The sequence below is a fragment of the Moschus berezovskii genome, chromosome 20 (assembly GCF_049115385.1).
Source record: "Moschus berezovskii isolate FMDL1 chromosome 20, NW_MosBer_1.0, whole genome shotgun sequence".
NCBI classification, from domain to species: domain Eukaryota; kingdom Metazoa; phylum Chordata; class Mammalia; order Artiodactyla; family Moschidae; genus Moschus; species Moschus berezovskii.
The window spans coordinates 34,765,298-34,782,701 of NC_142479.1; the positions used below are offsets into that span (position 1 = coordinate 34,765,298).

A 17,404-nucleotide genomic window follows, 5' to 3' on the forward strand; every position below is an offset into this window, starting at 1 on the left:
TTCCCACCAGGATACAGTTAATAAATTGAGAAAGCACAGGAAGGCTGAGAAGAGGAATTGGGCCCAACCGGGCCTCTGGCTCACAGCCTGCAGGCTAGGAGTCACAGGAATGTCAGTACCTCTTCAAGTTCCTTAGAAGAAGACCAGCAAGGCTCCAGGGATCCCTCAAAGCTAAACGAGGGCTCTTCAGCAGCCTGATGCCTGACTCATTAGTGGAAAGAGAAAGCAGAAGCCAATGCACTGCAAATAAACAAGGCTGGGAGGCACTGTGTCATTAAAAACTTTCTCGAGGGAAAACTAAGGCAGGCAAGACTTTCCTGTTGGGCAGAGAAATCTCTCGGGAAGCCTCACATTCTCACTTCTTTCCCAATGGCCAGCTCGGAAAGGCACACCTGCCTGACCAGGTGAACCCGCAGACAACTCCCTTCTTCCTTCTGGGGAAAGATTCTTTTGGCTTTTTTTGGACTTTCTTTCAACCCGGATCTTCATGCAGTCTCATTCACTTCCAAAAGAAGCCCGTTCTATGTTCTGGGGCTACGGTAAGAGAGTGCTCAGCATCCCAAGAAAGGATCTCCCTCCCTTGGGAGAAGGTCTCCCTGTGCCTTGGCATTTAGAAAATCAAGCAGGGCTTCGCTGGTGGCTCAGGAGTAAAGAATCTGCCTACCAATGCAGAAGACACAGGTTCGACCCCTGATCCAGGAAGATTCCCACATGTGACTGGGCCTGTGTGCCACAACTATTGAGCCTGTACTTAGAGCCCCGGGGGCCGCAACTAGAGTCCATGTGCCACAACTACTGAAGCCTCTGCAAGCTAGAGCCCGTGCTCTGCAATAAGAGAAACCACTGCAACGAGAAGCCCAAGCACCGCAACTAGAGAGGAGCCCCGGCTCGCCGCAACTACAGAAAAGTCCGAGTGGCAATGAAGACCCAGCACAGCCAAAAATAAAATAAATAAATAAATAAAAATTATTAAAAAAAGAAAGAAAGAAAGAAAACCAAGCAGAAGGGCAGGCGCTGTGATTCTCCAGAGTTTTTCATTTAGTTCTGAACAAAGCAGCAGTTAGGGGCAGGGTGATTTCAAGAGAGGTTTGTTTTTAGGTTTCACTGTTAGCCAGAGCTGCCATAGAAAATAAGAGAAAAGAAAGTAGGTGGCAGGTTATTTTTCTTCCACACAGCTACTAAGCTGGCTTCCTTGGCGCCTGAGTCAAGGTCAGGAGGCAGGAGACAGGCTGCTCTGAAACTGACTCTGCTGCCTTCCAGTCTGCCTGCAGGACTTTCCCAGCTTGGGAGCTGGAAATAGGCTTTGCTGCTACAACTTCACCGACAACAACCACTACTGCTTGGGATACCGCAGCAGATGCAGGTGAATGGAAGGCAAGCCAATTAGAGTCAATAAAAGCTGCCTCAGATTTGCAAAAAGATGACTGAACTAGAAAGTGAAAGTGTCAGTTGCTCAGTCATGTCCCTCTCTTTGTGACCCTGTGGACTGTAGCCCGCCAGGCTCCTCTGTCCTTGGGGATTCTCCAGGCAAGAACACTGGAGTGGGTTGCCATGCCCTTCTCCAGGGAATCTTCCCAACCCTGGGATCGAACCCAGGTCTCCTGCATTGTAGGCAGATTCTTTCCCATCTGAGCCATAAAGGGATGTCTATAGAGATCTTCTCAAAAAAAACACTGGTACTGGGCCTTCTCTGATAGTGCAGGGGCTGAGACTCCGCGCTCCCAGTGCAGGGGGCCTGGTTTCCATCCCTGGTCAGGGAACTAGATCCCACATGCCACAGCTAAGACCCAGCAGAGCCAAATAAATATTTTTTTTAAAAAATGGTACTTACTGTTAATGAGGTAAAAGTCATGCACATCCCACCAAAGCCATTCAGAGCCAGGGCGATGAAGATGAGCACAGAGAGGGCTGGAAGGAAGCAGAAGGCCGGTAAGAGTGGAACCAGGCCTGAGCTTCAGGAGGCTGGGGCCTGGCCCACTGACTGCTGATGAGGGGCTTGCTTTGCGCAAATGCTGCTCGTGATGACAGGTCATCGGGCATTAGTGCCGGATACCTGGGGAGCTGGCCCAGCCTCTGCCTCATCCTCCCCTTGCCTATTTTATGGAGTCTGGGCTCTTGCAAAAGGTGTATCCCCGTCCCCCTTTCTTCACTAACCCTACCCACAAGTGGTGGTTTAGTCACTAAATTGTGTCCTACCCTTGCGACCCCATGGACTGTAGCCCGCCAGGCTCCTCTGTCCATGGGATTTCCCAGGCAAGAATACTAGAGTGGGTTGCCATTTCCTTCTCCAGGAGATCTTCCCGACCCAGGATTCAAACCCAGGTCTCCTGCATTGCAGGCAGATTCTTTACCAACTGAGAGCTATAATGGAAGCCCTTTACCCACAAGGGAGAGGTCTAAAAAAGCCGTTCACTGAAATAAAAAACACAGGTACCCCCAAATCAGGAGAGAAGCCTGGATAAGAGTCTAGTGAAACATGGGGCTCCCTGGTGGTTAAGACTCTGCAATTCCAGTACAGGAGGCATGAGTTTGATCCCTGGTCGGGGAACTAAGATCCTACATGCCATGCAGTGCAGCCAAAAAAACCCCAAGATTTTGGTGAAAGTCAAGCCCTATTATGGTGTTTATTCCAAAAGTTCTTGCAGCATCAGCTCCACCTGAGCAGAGTTAGGGACCAGGTGGCTTCTGAGCCATCCTAAACTGCAGACCTGGGTTGCTCTGAGCGGTTCAGCTAATGACCCCCGCACACACTTCTGCAGCTGGCCTGGTTCTCAAGCTGGCGTCAGTGAGTCCATCGGGGAATGGCCTGGCTCAGCAATGAGATGGGTGTTCCTCACCCCCTGGGAACTTCTCTCAGACATTTGTCTGGGGCCATTTGCTTATCCAGCCACCATCTGAATTAAAGTCAGTGGGTAAAGGTCTAACAGGTGTCCCTCTAACTCGAGTAGTGAGCACAGGCCTGGCCCAGCTTCCTAGAGCAAGTGGGCCTGTGAGCACATCTGGGTGCTGTCTCCCCAGTCCCTGACAAAAGGGTAGAGGAAAAGCATACTCACAGTTTGGGTTACTTGCTCCATACGCAATCAGCAAGCAGGAGACAGCAAAGCAGGCACTAAAAAGAAACAGAAATAGTATATTATTGGTTATTATCATTATTGTTAATACTGTTTATATGGAAGTATTTGCTACATGTCAAAATGCTTTCAGAAAATTTACATACATTCTTTTGTTCAACAGTTCTAAGGAGCATAATTGGCTCTATTTTACTGATGAGAAAAATAAAACTCAAAATAACAAAAATAAAACAAGGTCCTACTGTACAGCACAGGAGATTATATTCAATATACCGGGACAAACCATAATGGAAAATAATACAGAAAAGAATGTACACATATAAATGTATAACTGAATCACTTTGCTATATAGTAGAAATTAATAAACATTGTAAATCAACTACATTTCAATAAAATAAAAAAAAGCAACACACAAACACAGGTATTCAAATACCTAAATATAAATAAAAAACAAACCCAACATAGAAACAAAAATGAAATTCTCCAGTGTCCTAGCTAGCAGGTGGCTAAGCTGGAATTCAAGCCCCAAAGCCAGACCCGGTAAACACCCCACTGCACTGCCCGCTCCATCTCCAGACTGGACAGAGGCTCCTGTGTCTGCTCAGCCAGGGAACAGAAAGAACCCCACGGGGCAAGGGGTGATGAGTGGCAGCTTTCAAACCCCCTCTACTTGGCTCTGAGCTGGGGACCAAGCCCTTGTAAGCGCCCAAGAATGAATGACACTGATCCCCCACCGATTCCCTTCAGGGCCACGGGCCTTGCTCATGGCCAACCACTGCCCTGCACAATGCTCATTCCCAGTGGGACTGGCTTGGGGAGGACCCTGGCCAGATAGGGCCAGCTGCTTGGCGGACTGACCCTGAGACTGGCAGACTGGAGTTTTATAGCCTAGGAACACCCCCTAGAAGGTGCATAAGATGACCCATTAAGGTGCCTGGGGTAGGGGAATACTATTTTACAATTTTAGAAATTTTATAATTTTCCATTTTGTAATTTAAAGTCTCAGCCATTTTATCTCTTTTGTATATGTATCATAAGGCATATAAAATACTGTATGAGATGGTAGATGTGGAAGCTCTCTGTGAGATTCATTTCATGACATATGTAAATATTATCATTATGCTATACCTCAGTCTTACACAGGGTTGTGCATCAATTAATATCTCAATAAAACTAGAAGAAAAAAATAAAGCACATTAAACATTAAGAATGACCTGTATAGGCCTGTGTGCTTAGTTGTTCAGTCATGTCCAACTCTTTGTGACCCCATGGACTGTAGCCCGCCAGGCTTCTCCACCCATGGGATTCTCCAGGCAAGAATACTGGACTGGGTTGCATTCCCTTCTCCAAGGGATCTTCCCGACCCTTGGATCGAAGCCAGGTCTCTTGTACTGCAGGTGGATTCTTTACCATCTGAGCCACCAGGGAAGCCCGACAAATGTGTATATTATTGATGATTCCATGTGCTTAGAGGTATGTGTTCAAAATCTTATTTTCTCACAGAGATGGAAGATGAAAAAGACTTCTCTGCAGATCGGAATAACACAAGGATCACAGCAGCCCCGTCCTAGGTGGGCATTCAGGGAGTGCCACAGTACACCTGACAGCAGATACCAGGATCCCCTACAGTGGGGAGTCTTGGCCCAGGGGTCCCCCCTGCCCACCCCGCCCACCTGCCTCCCCCCCAGAACTGACCTGCCCAGCAGCCTGAGCTTCCTTGGGCCGTACTTGTCCATGACGATGCCCAGGGGCAGGGTGATGGCACTGAGCAGGAAGGAGCCCACAGTGAAGGCCAAGTTTAGCATCTCATCCTGGGCCTTGCAGCTGAGCCAGCCATTCATCCGGCTCACCTCCTCATGCTCCGGTTCTGCCGTGGCCCCCATTGTGACGTTGGTGACATTCTCTGTGTGTAGAGGGAGGGAACCTGATCACAGGGTCATGGCAGGGATCTCCAAAGACCAGAGGGGCAGGTGCCCACCCAGAGTCAGCCCACTGAGAAGGCTGGGATGTCCACGTGGCCAAAGCTCCTTGAAGTGATAATACAGAGATTAACTTTTTTTTTTTGGAGGGGGGAGTCACCTTCCCTTTGAAGAATCCAATAAAGAAAGTGCTACTCTTGCTCCTTAGAAAAGTCTTGCCCACAGTCTCAGGGGTTTCTTGCATCTTCGCAGTACCCAAAAGCCCAGGCTGGGATTCCCATTTATTTATTTGGCTGCACCAGGTCTTAGATGTGGCATGTGGATCTATTTCCCTGATCAAGGATCATATCTGGGCCCCCTGCATCAAGAGCTCAGACTCTTAGCCCTGGACCACCAGGGATGTCCCAGGATTCCGACTCTAGAGTAAGTGACACCTAGAATAGCAGGCTTTGGGAGCCAGCTGGGCTGTGGGTCCCCAAGCTGGCTAGAACTCCTCTGCAGCTCTGCCCATGGTAGCATTCTGTGGCCAGCATACAGGAGGGCGACCCTAGACCACTCGGGAAGGACAAGCTGCTGGTCTCAGCTGCTGTGAGTCAATCGAGGGGAAGGGTGAGTGGGCTTCCTTTAACGCATCAGATTTCTCAAACACACATCCCCATGCTAAATTCTCTCTCATGTTCTCACAGCATCAACTACTACATATATTGAGTCACGGGACCCCCTTGGGAAAGGTTTTTTGTTTAAAAAGAGAGTGTCAAATAACTTGCTTTCACTTGTCAAAGGGCACCTATCTTCTTTTTCTCACTGGGGTCACGATGTCACTGTCTCCGGTGGCCACACCTATGCCATAATCCTAGTCTTTAATGATTCTCACCAAAGTCCACCCAGCCCCAAGACAGCAAAAAGAGGGAAGGAAAAAGTGCTGCGGCAGCGAGGGGCGGGAGGGTGGAGGACGGGCTGGTACGCGGCAGGGAACTGCGTTCTATTCCTCTCGGGACTGCTAGTTAAGAGATGCTGACTAATCCTGCAGAGAGAGGGGCAGCCTCTGATTAGACGCGAGGAGGTCACGCTGGGAGACTCAAGGAAATACCTCTCAGCAGATAAGTGCTGTCTCCTGCATGCGGCTCTCTGGCGCCAGGGCCGTAAAGCTGAGGTAGGCAAGGCCTGCCTGGGCCTCTCTTGGGGGGGTGAGCCAAGGTCACGGAAGAAGATGCACGTTGGGTGAATCACGTTCTGTGCCAACCTCTGACCAACAGGTCCTGGTGGGGGCACATTGAGGGTGGGGGTGCTGGGTTCTGGGCTCTGGGTTCCAAATCTGGTTCCTCTACTTGCTATTTTATCACCCTGGAGAAGTGACTTCATCTCTCTTTATCTCAGTTTCTTTATCTGTAAAATGGGCATAAGGTAATAACTATATCTACCTATCTAGAATTTGGGGTAACATAAAGGAGAAAATCCAGATAATATTTTAGAGCTCACAAAGGCATAGGAAGTGCTCATAACCAATAATTAAAAGTTATTGCTATTATTAGAAGCTTACTAGGTGGTGGAAGTGGTAAAGAACCCACCTGCCAATGCAGGAGGCATAAGAGACACAGGTTTAATCCCTGGATTGGGAAGATCCCTCGGAGGAGGGCATGGCAACCCGCTCCAGTGTTCTTGCCTGGAGAATTACATGGACGGAGGAGCCTGGCGAGCTACAGTCCATGGGGTCACAGAGAGTCAGACATGACTAAAGTGACTTAGTACGCATGCGTTATTATTATTGTTACTACTACTACTCTGATGGGAGACTTGGAACGGGGATAACGATGCAACTGGCGGGTAGCAGAGCCGGATGCTGTTAACTGGAAGCAGAGTTCCATAACTGATCATTCATCCATAGCACGAATTCATGTCGGGCCTCCCACTGGGCTAGGACAGGGACTGTGTTCTAGTCACCCGTGTCCCCAGCACCTCCCCTTGGTCCTGGCGCACAGTCGCTGTTAACTGAATGAATGCAAACAGTGGCGTCAGATCACCTACCAAAAGGATCCAGAAAGAAGAAATGAAACAGGACACATGGCACCAACTTGAAGCCAGAGGGGATTGAAGCCACAGAGACAAAACCTAACATGCCAGATTTCTGTCCCCTCGTCCCCGCCACCTTCTCTCAGCTTCCCAAAAGATGTCTGCACCACACTGGCAGCCAAAACACATGACAAACAGGGTCATCTGAGCCCAGGAGGTTCCAGCTCAGAACTGCCACACACACTGCCTTGGCCAGCGGGCCGGAGCTACTTGTTCACAGCGGGGCCCGCTTCTGGAAAAGCAGAGCTGCTTCACAGGTCGGCGCTGGTTTCGGGTGTCAGCTCTGCTGGCAGCAACAGGAACTGACAGTGAAGCAGGGGGACCCAGGCAGAGCAACGGTCACCCCCGGGCTGGCATGCGGGCGCAAGCAAACCAGTCCAGCGCAGCAGAGCGGGCGCGGTAGGGAGGGGCAGCCGCGGGGCCCAGAGCGCTGGCCTGGGAGACCGGACTGTGGCCGTGCAGGGTCCGGGGCCCATCAGAGAGCACAAGGCCACTTAGGGCTGTTCCAAGCAGGGCCAGGGAGTGAGGCACTGTCTCTGACCAGAGGCACCGGCGTGCCCTGCTCCTTCCGCAGAGCTGGACCTAAAGCCACGGCTGTGCCCCCCAAGACAGGGCAGATGAAGTCCCAAGGCAACGTGATACTCAAGGCAGACACCCCGGTTCGCTCTTAGTTGAAGATGGGGACAAAAAACCATCTTGAATTGTTTAGCCATCGGGTCACCTTGTAACTAGACAGGAGGGGCTCCAGGAGAGAGAAGTCAGAGTGAAGGGAAGGGAATCTGTCCCTCCCATCTTTCATCCCAGGGCCGCTGCAACAGAGCAGGACCCTCATACGCTGGGCCACCAGCCTTCTCTTAAATCCCTGCCAATGGGGCCACCTAGCTGTCTGCCCTCTTAGCTCTGAGCATTGATGTCCAGAGACAGATGAGCCAGGGGGTGGGGAGGCCTGACTGGCTTCTCACCGGCCCAGGGAGCAACATGAAAGTGCCCCTTGCCCCAGACCGAATTCAGTCTTCTGTGAGCCCAAAGCTTTGTTGGCAGTAAACAACCCACACGAATAATCACAGATCCAGCAGATGCCCAAACACAGTCACACCCAGGCTGCTCCTCTCGCTCTGCTCCCACCTGGGCCACCGTGGGCCGGAGAGACACAAAACACATAAGTGCCCAGGAAGTGCCGAGCCTCTGGGGTGCCTCTCTGCTCCCAGCCTAGAGCTCAGCCCTCACCCAGCCCAGCCTGCTCTGGGCCTCACCTGCACCTGTTTATCACAGATGTAGCCAGAGCGGCCCAGCCTAACCCGGGAAGCTGAACCAAGAAGAAACAGGCAAGGAACTGGTGTGTCCAGAGTGTGCAGGGAACGGGCGTGAGGCTGCTTAGGAGGAGACCCGGGGCAGGGAGGAGGGAACAATGCCTGCTCTGTTCAGCCCCACTCACAGAACCCGGCATTCAAAACCCTTAGCAAGAGAATAGGGGAGAAAAGAAGGTGCTGTGACCCCACTCAGGCTCCCCAAACCGCCCTGGATCAAGAAGGGGGCTCCCCCTACCCTAGGGCAACAAACCAGAACAGCTGACCAGACGAGGCTTCTTGAGGAGCAAGGGGCACCGGGCTGGAGGCCCCTCTAAACTTGAGCAGCCCCCTGCCCCACCCACCCAATACCGGCCCCTGGACTTCCCTGCTGATGGTCACTGCCCCAGGATCTCCTGTCTTTCTCAAATCCTTAGTCTATCCGGCAACAGGAAGCAGCATCTCCGTCTGGCAGGGGGTATGTAGGCGAGAGGTCAGCCTTACACACAGCCAGCCCAAGGCAGGACATGGACAATCAGAGGACCGCGCTAGCCAGGCCAGGGCCTGGTCCCCTGGCTGTGGTCACAGAGGGCCGGTGGGCGCTGGTGGCTGTGTTCCACACTAGCAGTTCCTGTCACTGAGCACCTCCCCCTCCACCCACTCGTTCACGTCTGGCCACCTAGAGCATCCAAACAGGTACCTGGGGGTCTCACAGACGGTACCTGGGGAAGCCAGACTTGAATCTAGGCGGCTGGGCCTCAAAGCTCCTCCTGACCTTCAGGCTGTACCACCTGGGTCAGAGGCAGTTCAGAGAGAAAATGCTGAGAGAATAAAAGACGCACGAGGCTGGCAGTGTCAGGGACCACGCCAGGTGGCCCTTCATGTCACCTAGAGAGAATGGGAACCGCCCCCGAGATGCTCCCACGAAGTCCCCGAAAGCCAACCAAGCTGGACAGGACCTTCATGGGACGCCAAGAAGGCAGGTGGGGGCGAGCGGCTGTGGAGGAGGAAAATTAGGTCACGGGAAGGAGGAAGGCGGTTGGTGGGGAGGGCTGAGGGCATCAGCTCCTCTGTGACACATCCTGAGGCTGGAGGCCCTGCAGGCCTCTCGCCCCAGGTATAGAATTAAAAAAAAAAAATCCAAAATAAACCAGGGTTGAAGGGAGGGAGGAGTGAAAACAGGCCTATTCACAGCAATTAAAGTGAAAGGACAGGTCTTCAAAAGGTACCACCAGTGGCGTCTGAGACATACCACCAGTGGAAGAGACACAAAAAGGGAGGGCCTGAAGTGGCAGGGACTGTCTCCTGTCCACTTCTTCAGCCTCAGCCCAGTCTGTGGGGGCCAGGCCTGGCCCTGCCCTCTCACGGTCCCGGGGCCAGCTTCCTGCTTCGTCTCAATGAAGGGGACGGCCACTGGCCACCGAAACAGAGTCACCTAGGAGGTCAAGGGCACAGAGCTGCGGGCTGCCTTGGGGTCCATGGCTGGGCTGGACCGTGGCTTCCTCATGCAGAAGCCACGCCTCTCATCTCCAGAGCCGCCCCCGCCCCACCATGATCCCACCCAGCGCTTGGCATGTGGCAAACCCTCAGTAATTCCTAAGAGGTTAATAGGTGAATCTGACCATCTCTTCTGACTCGGGAGCTTCTTCCTGCCTTGAAAGGGAGATCCAGTCTCCCCAGGGCCCTGCAGGTTCCTTCCCATCTCTCCAGTCATCACCTGCCCTTCTGTCCTTTCCCTCCTGTCTTTCAGCACACAGCCTGCTCCAGGGGCTCTCTGCCTCTGTCCTCTCCTGACTCACCCCTTCTGGCCCTCCACGCTTCTGCCTAAGCATCAGAAAGCCCCCCACCCAAGCTGAACCAGATCCCCACAGCTGCTCTCCCCCGACCAGCACACGGCTCTCTGTTGGGGTCTGACCACCACGTGGGATCGCGTAGGTCTGTGTGTGGTGACTCTCTGATGCTGGCTGACTGCAGACCCCCTGAGGGCCTGGATTGCTCTGCACCCAGCACAGCATCTCAGAAAATGTTTCCTGAGGGTGTGGGTCAGATAAAAGAGATTAAACATCCACAGGGAGCACCAGCCCCTTAAGCTGAGAGAAAAATGAAGAAACAGGTTGGGTGGGGGGTGGGGCTGGTGACAGCAGCCATCCAGAGGCCAAAAGGACACAGGTCTGGGAAAGCCGGGGCTGGGAACCCAGCTGGTCTCATGCCCACACCATGGGGACTGGGGAGGCAAAGCCAAGTGCCAGCCCAGGTCCCCAGCCCCTGTCATCCACTCTGACCGTCGGGTGGACAGGGATTAAAGAGCTGAAGGGAAACGGAAAACCCAGCTCTTTGTTTCTTTGTCCCACCTCGCCACGCTGGAACCCGACACTGTGTCTGTGACCGGATCCTGGCTGGAGTCCCGAGCAAGAGTTCTGAGGACCTTTCAACAGGTTCAGGCAAATTTTCTTTCGGGAACAAACCAAAGCATCGGTCCTAAAAGCCACAAAACGCTGACAAATTTGCATCTCAATCAGCTGTAGACTGGTCAGTTTTTCACAAGCCTCATTCAATAAATGTAATAAACGGCCAAACTGCTTCTCTGCAATTCAGCTGTCCTCCACGTATGACAATATCAGGCCTAAGCAGAAATCTTGATCCTCAAATCCTCCAGGTACTCCCAGCCAGGCAAGACATGGGGATGCCAGGCCCCGCAAGGCAACAGGCTGCTCAGACTTCCAAGAAACAAGGAGGCCAGAAGAGATAAGCCCTCTGGAATCAGCAGGCCTGCCCCGCCATGGATGCTGGGTCAGCGGGTTTGCCAGATAGTCAGAAAAACCAAAATCAGAGGCAGGAACAAAAGGCACAGGATAAGAAGTTGATGTTCAACCCACAATCCTGACCCTTCACCTTCACTTTGGTTTATAGGAGGGACCAGGCAAGCCTCGAAAGGGCTTAAACACCAACTCAGCACTGTAGTCGGCACAATCGCTGGGACTCCTCCCACTTCAATGAAGGAAGCAGCCAAGGCTGGGGCAGGAATGAAGTGACCAGCCCTGGCACTGCCAAGACCATAAAACAAATTAAATCAGTGGACAAAGTTGGGGAGAAAATAAACCACCCTAGAATCTGACCTTCTGACACCACTGCTGCTGCTGCTGCTAAGTCACTTCAGTCGTGTCCGACTCTGTGTGACCCCATAGACGGAAGCCCACCAGGCTCCCCCGTTTCTGGGATTCTCCAGGCAAGAACACTGGAGTGGGTTGCCATTTCCTTCTCCAATGTGTGAAAGTGAAAAGTGAAAGTGAAGTCGCTCAGTCGTGTCCGACCCTTAGCGACCCCACGGACTGCAGCCTACCAGGCTGCTCCATCCGTGGGATTTTCTAGGCAAGAGTACTCGAGTGGCTTGCCATTGCCTTCTCCGTCTGACACCACAGTAGGACAAAAAAAAAAAATTGACCACCACAGTCCTCCAGTCTGGATGAGATGCTAAAAGCTTCGTCTGGGGATGATGGTTTTTTCTGTTCTTTAACCCCTCTCTGCAGCCAGAAGGAAGCCGTCAGAGGCAAGTAGGAAGGGTCATGATCCACAGGACAGAAGAGGAGGTGCCAAATGCACCAACCTGTTCCCTTCCAATCATTAATCTCCTAACATCTCTCGGGCAAAGCAGAAAGCTTGTTCAAGGAACAAGGTCTGAGTGACTCTCCCATCTCCCAAGGTTTCTTGCTGATGTGGGGAAAGGTCTGCCAAGAACCCTTAGGCTACTAGGAAATATTTCTGAGTGGCTAAAGGTCACAGATGATATACTCTCTGCCCTCTCTCAGGCAGTCTCAGCATCTCCTCCCTTTCTCCTGTCCTTAACCTCTTCCAGCTGAAGCTTCTCTAGTAACTGGGATTCTCAGCAACCTCCTGGGAAGATCAGAGTAGGCAAACAAGGATTCTACACTGGCTGACATGCAGCATGAGCCGGTCCAAAGCTTTCTCTTCCCTCTAAGTTAGCAGTCTTGGGAGGAAAAAAATGGCAAGCTGGTTGTGTGATGCAGGAGGTCAGACTTGGGTTATCTCCATCCAAGGGAACTGGGGTGGGGGCTGGCTGTCAAAGGTACTGGGAAGAGATGCTACTCACTTCAACCATTAGGAGGTGACAGCGGGCAGAAGAAAACATTTATTATCAAGGCTGCCGAAGAAGGGGGATAGAAGGGTAGAGAGTGAAAGCCACTTGGGTCCCACCCTTAGGCTGAGTCCCACTGACCTTCAGCAATCAGAATCCTCAAACAAGGTCATCGGGTGTGACCACGGGGGTGGGGGTGATATTTCTTGTTGACAGTCATCCTCAGTTTTCATTCAGTTATACCAACGTGTGGCAAAGGGAGAGGACAGCCCTAGTGTCATTTCCAGAAATACCCCCTTCCCCTCCCCCTCACAGGGGAAGAAGGCCACTGAGATGTTCTCACAGCCTGTGGGAGGAAATGTCCTTTGGAAAATTAGAAAGCAGCAAAAATAGACAAGAAATTGTATCCGACAAGCCCTTTAGAGACTCAAGGCCTGACTGAAAGCCATCTAGATTCTAGATGAACCTTTCACAGGGTGGAGGCCAAGCCACTTCCTCTCTCTTGCTGCACCCCAGCCACTGAGTCAGGAGTTCCTCTTTCTTACAGTCAGACAGCAACATGTTTACTGCAAGGCAAGTGATGTGCCAGGCACTGGGAGGAGAGGAGTCCAGTCATGTTCCCGGGTGGTGGAAAGAACACCCTGGACTTGGGGGTTCTGGATCTATGACAGTCTCCAGCTGCAAGGCCTCATGCAAGTCAGATCTGTCTGAGCCTCAATGTCTTCAGCCAAAAAAACAGGGACGATGATCTGTACCCAGCAGAGCTGGAGGAGGGAGGAGGTTTAAACGGGCCTTCTGCTAACTAGGAGGAGTTGCGCGGTGAGGTGGTCTTGCTGGTTGGGTATACATCGCCCTCAGTCCCCTCCCAAAGCCCCCATTCCCGGAACGACACCCCCCCCCCCCAGCCCGGGTATCCGTCTCACCTGGCTCAGTACACAGGTAGGAGTAAAAACCCTCCGACTTGAGCATGATGAGCAGCGAGCCCCAGCCCAGGAGGACTGCCGAGAAGAGGAGGTTTTCCACCACGGCCGTGCAGGCCATCCACCAGCGGCGCCGATGGGCAGTGGCCAGGGTGGGCGCCATGGCAAGGCGAGGCGCGGCGAGGCGCGGCGACCCGGCTCCGGCTCGGGCTCCTCTCTGCAGCCACCTGCGCGCAGACCTCGGCGTCAGCGCCCAGCCCGGCCGCTGCCGCAGCGCGAGCAGCTTGTCACCCCCTCCGCAGCGCGGGAGGCAAGTGCGCGCAGCAAGGAAGCCCCAGCCCTGCCTCGGCCCTGGGCCACCCTCTCCACCACTGGCTCATCCGCCAGCCCGCTGCTCCGGGAGAAGCCGCCCCGGCCAGGCAGGGAGACTTCTCTCTCGGCTCACTCGGAGGGAAACTGAGGCATAGAAACACGAAGGGACAAACGCGTGCTCAGGGACGTGGAACTAATGCAGGCTCCCAGCAGGACTGACGCAGCTTGGGAGCTGTCAGGAGAGGCAGCCGGAGGTTCGGATACCTGGGCAGGAGCATACCTTATGGCTTCCGCTCCCCGGGACCCTCACCGGAGCCCGCCCGCCCGCAAGCACTGGAGACCCTTCCCCAGACCCGGCTCCCTTAACCACAAGATCAGCGCACGGAGCTCCGGAACGGCCCGCCCGCAGCCCGCTCATTGGCCTGACGGCACAGGAACTGCCACGCCATTGGCCGCTGTCTAGGTCGCTAAGCGCTGCGGCCACGCGAGCCCCGCATGGGAGAGGCGAAGCCGGTTCAAACCGGCGGCGCGAGCCTCCCGCACGACCCCCGTGTGGGGCCGTTTCCTCGGCGATTAGCTCGTTTCTATGGAAGCGAACCCTGCTCCTCCAACCCCTAGCTCGCTCCTGGACCTCTTCCCCGGCGGCGCCTCGTCCATTCAGTGTCTCCTCCCTCATGCACACATCTTCTCCCTACGCCCTTACTCCTGCGCCTTCCTCTCCCCAGCGCTCAAGCTCGGGACCCGGGTCCCCAGGATCCAGCTCACCCGGCTCCTCGGGGTGTGTATCGGGCCCGGCCGGCGCCTTTTCTGCTTTCCCCCTTTTATTCCAGCCCTTTTATTCCGACCCCAGAAGAAAACACTGCTGCACGCCGATTGGCTGAATCGGGGCTGGAAACAGGCGTTAACCAATTGGCAGCCACCCGCCCGCCCCGCGGTGAGCAGAAGCCGGTTCCGGCCGGACTGGGAGACAAACAAGAGAGCTGGGGGGGCTGGGGGATGCGTGCGGCGGTGCTGTAGGTCTGCGGCTTAAAACTGGAGTCCCAGTCTGGCCGGGAAGCTCCAGGGGCATTCTCCCATCGCCTCTCCGAGTCTTACCCGGAAACCCTGTCCCTGGTTTGGGTCCTCTGCTCGCTGTTCCGGAACCCTCGGATTTCCCCTAGCTGCACGCGGGTCTCCCTCCCGAAGCCCGCTTAGCGCCCTGGCTCCGTTTTCCTCCGGCCCGCTTCGTAGTCCCCAGCTCTCACTGTGCTGAGCACCACGCCCGATGCTCTGGCTCCGCGTGGGTCGTTCTGCCTCCCGCCACCTCCCCACGCGATGCTGCCATCCTGTCTTCCTTGGGCTTTGTGTCCTGAATCCTCGCTCTCCTACCTCCAGTACCCCGTCCAAGCGCTGTCTGCACATTAATCCGGATCCTCGGAGCTCTGTCCAGGCGAGGTGTGCTTCCCTTCTCTCCTGATTCAAGGCCCGCACTTCTGGGTATCATCTGTCCGGTCCCTGGAAGGTGTCCCTCGGGAATCTCCACGTGGGAGTTTGGGGTTTGTCTCGAGACGTCAGGTACCCCCCTCCAGACTCTGACCCCCCAACCCATTCCCACTGCCGGGGGCCACCTCTATCTACTCCCTTACTCCCCGTTCCCCGTTCTCCTTCAGGTTAGGGGCCTCTCTGCAAGGTGACGAGGTGGGCAGCACAAAATTACTAGCAGAAGTCAGGCCTCCGGCAAGACGCGTGGGGTCGGGAGAGCTCTAGGTTCCTGGTCTGATGAGCGACCTGGACAAGCCCCCGAGGAATTGCCAGGGCAGGAGGATGGAGCCTGGGCCCCGGAGTTTTAGCTCCAATTGGAGGTTCTCCCCCATCGAAGGCACAACCCGGCGGAGGGCCCTCTGTCTTCCGCCGATTCAGCTTGGTCTCTCTGACACTGTGGGAGCTGGCTTGTCACCCCAGGGCTGTGAGACAGCCCCAGCAGACTAGTGCTCCTAGACCCAGAGTCCGAGTGCGCCCCCTGCCGCCATCAACCCGCCGCTGGCCACCTTGCTCAGACCAAGCCTGACACTGTGGTCTTGGAGGATCCTGGCTGGTTGCCTATCTGGTTGCCCCACCCTGAAGAATCTCACCCGCTCACTTGACAAACTTCAATCTTTCCCGCCCTGCCTCCCTCCTAGAGCCACCTGCTTGAGGGCTGTCTCTCAGACAGTTGTTCCATACACATTTCTAAACTGTTTCAAACACACCTGTAAAGTAATTCACTTTCTCCCCCCACAAAAAACTGTACCTCCCAGATCATAGCATCACTGCCTACTGAAGTTAGATACCGTGAAACATCCTTTCAGTATTTATTGGTCACTGGCTGTTATTGTCCCTCTCCCTCCCACCCCGACCCCACCCATAGAATCTGTATCTCCTAAGTGTTTATCTGATTTGCCCAAGTGTGTCCATAGGATGGCAGTTGCTGTTCATCAAGGTTCCAGTCTCGGCCACTCAGATCCATCTCTCCACCCCGATTCCATCCCAGTGAGCTTTTGTAAATGCAAATCTAACCTTGGTAAATCTGACCTCTGCTGAAACGCTTCGGAAACTCTTTACCATTGGCACTGCAGGATAAAGTTCAAATTCTCCAACCTGACCCACACGGGCTCCTCCTCCACGGTGGTTGACCTGTCTGCTCTTAGTTGCTCCAATCACATGGAATTGCCTGTAGTTCCTGCAGGTGCTGTTCTCTCACCTGTGACCCTCAAACATAGTCCCTCCTGGCACAGCACGTCCTCCAGGAAGTCTTCCCTAACTACTACGGGCGATTGTCTCCATTATCTTTGTCCACTGTTTTGTAATTATCTGTTCTTCTGTTTGGCTTCTATTTTCCCCATTGACTATGAACTCTTTGGGGACATGAGCCATGCCTTATTCAGCTTGCTATAACCAGCTCTTGATACAGAAGTAAGTACAAAGTAGATGCACTATATGAGTTTGTTGAATGAAAACATAAATACGTGAAGAGGTGAAAGGTGTCAGCTTCCAGGAATAAAGGGCTCAAAGCTGGGAGAATGATGTAATGCCAATAATAATGACCCTTTATTGAGGGTTAAAAATTTACTAAGTGCTTTACATATGACCAACCTAGATAGTATATTAAAAAGCAGAGACATTACTTTGCCAACAAAGTTCCGTCTAGTCAAGGCTATGGTTTTTCCAGTGGTCATGTATGGATGTGAGAGTTGGACTGTGAAGAAAGCTGAGCGCCGAAGAATTGATGCTTTTGAACTGTGGTGCTGGAGAAGACTCTTGAGAGTCCCTTGCACTGCAAGGAGATCCAACCAGTCCATTCTAAAAGGAGATCAGTCCTGGGAGTTGATTGGAAGGACTGATGCTAAAGCTGAAACTCCAATACTTTGGCTACCTCATGCGACGAGCTGACTCACTGGAAAAGAGTCTGATGCTGGGAAGAATTGGGGGCAGGAGGAGAAGGGGACAACAGAGAATGAGATGGCTGGATGGCATCACCGACTTGATGGACATGAGTTTGAGTGAACTCCAGGATTTGGTGATGGACAGGGAGGCCTGGTGTGCTGTGATTCATGGGGTTGCAAAGAGTCAGACACAACTGAGCGACTGAACTGAACTGAACTTACATATTGTGTCATTTAATCCCTACAATAACCCTGGAAGATAGCCACATGCCCATTTTCCAGATGAAAAAACAAGCTTTAGGTAACATTTCCAAAGTCACTAAACAAGTATG

At 53.3% G+C, this 17,404-nt stretch overlaps 1 protein-coding gene across 4 annotated transcripts in view; it reads right to left on the minus strand.

The window, feature by feature from the left end:
* SLC43A2 (solute carrier family 43 member 2) overlaps positions 1-14,529 on the minus strand; it is a 43,810-nt gene extending 29,281 nt beyond the window's left edge. For 2 of the 4 annotated variants that reach the window (XM_088828755.1, XM_088828757.1), the window contains exons 1-5: positions 14,437-14,529; positions 13,363-13,586; positions 4,767-4,995; positions 3,054-3,109; positions 1,832-1,908 (exon numbers count right to left, since the gene is read on the minus strand). In XM_088828755.1, coding sequence (XP_088684881.1) covers positions 1,832-1,908; positions 3,054-3,109; positions 4,767-4,995; positions 13,363-13,522 — 522 coding nt within the window. In that variant the 5' untranslated portion in view covers positions 13,523-13,586; positions 14,437-14,529. Of the gene's footprint in view, positions 1-1,831; positions 1,909-3,053; positions 3,110-4,766; positions 4,996-13,362; positions 13,587-13,951; positions 14,093-14,436 lie in introns of those variants that run through there. The other 2 variants (XM_055403237.2, XM_088828756.1) reach the window with 2 other exon arrangements.
* Between the last annotated feature and the right edge of the window lie 2,875 nt (positions 14,530-17,404).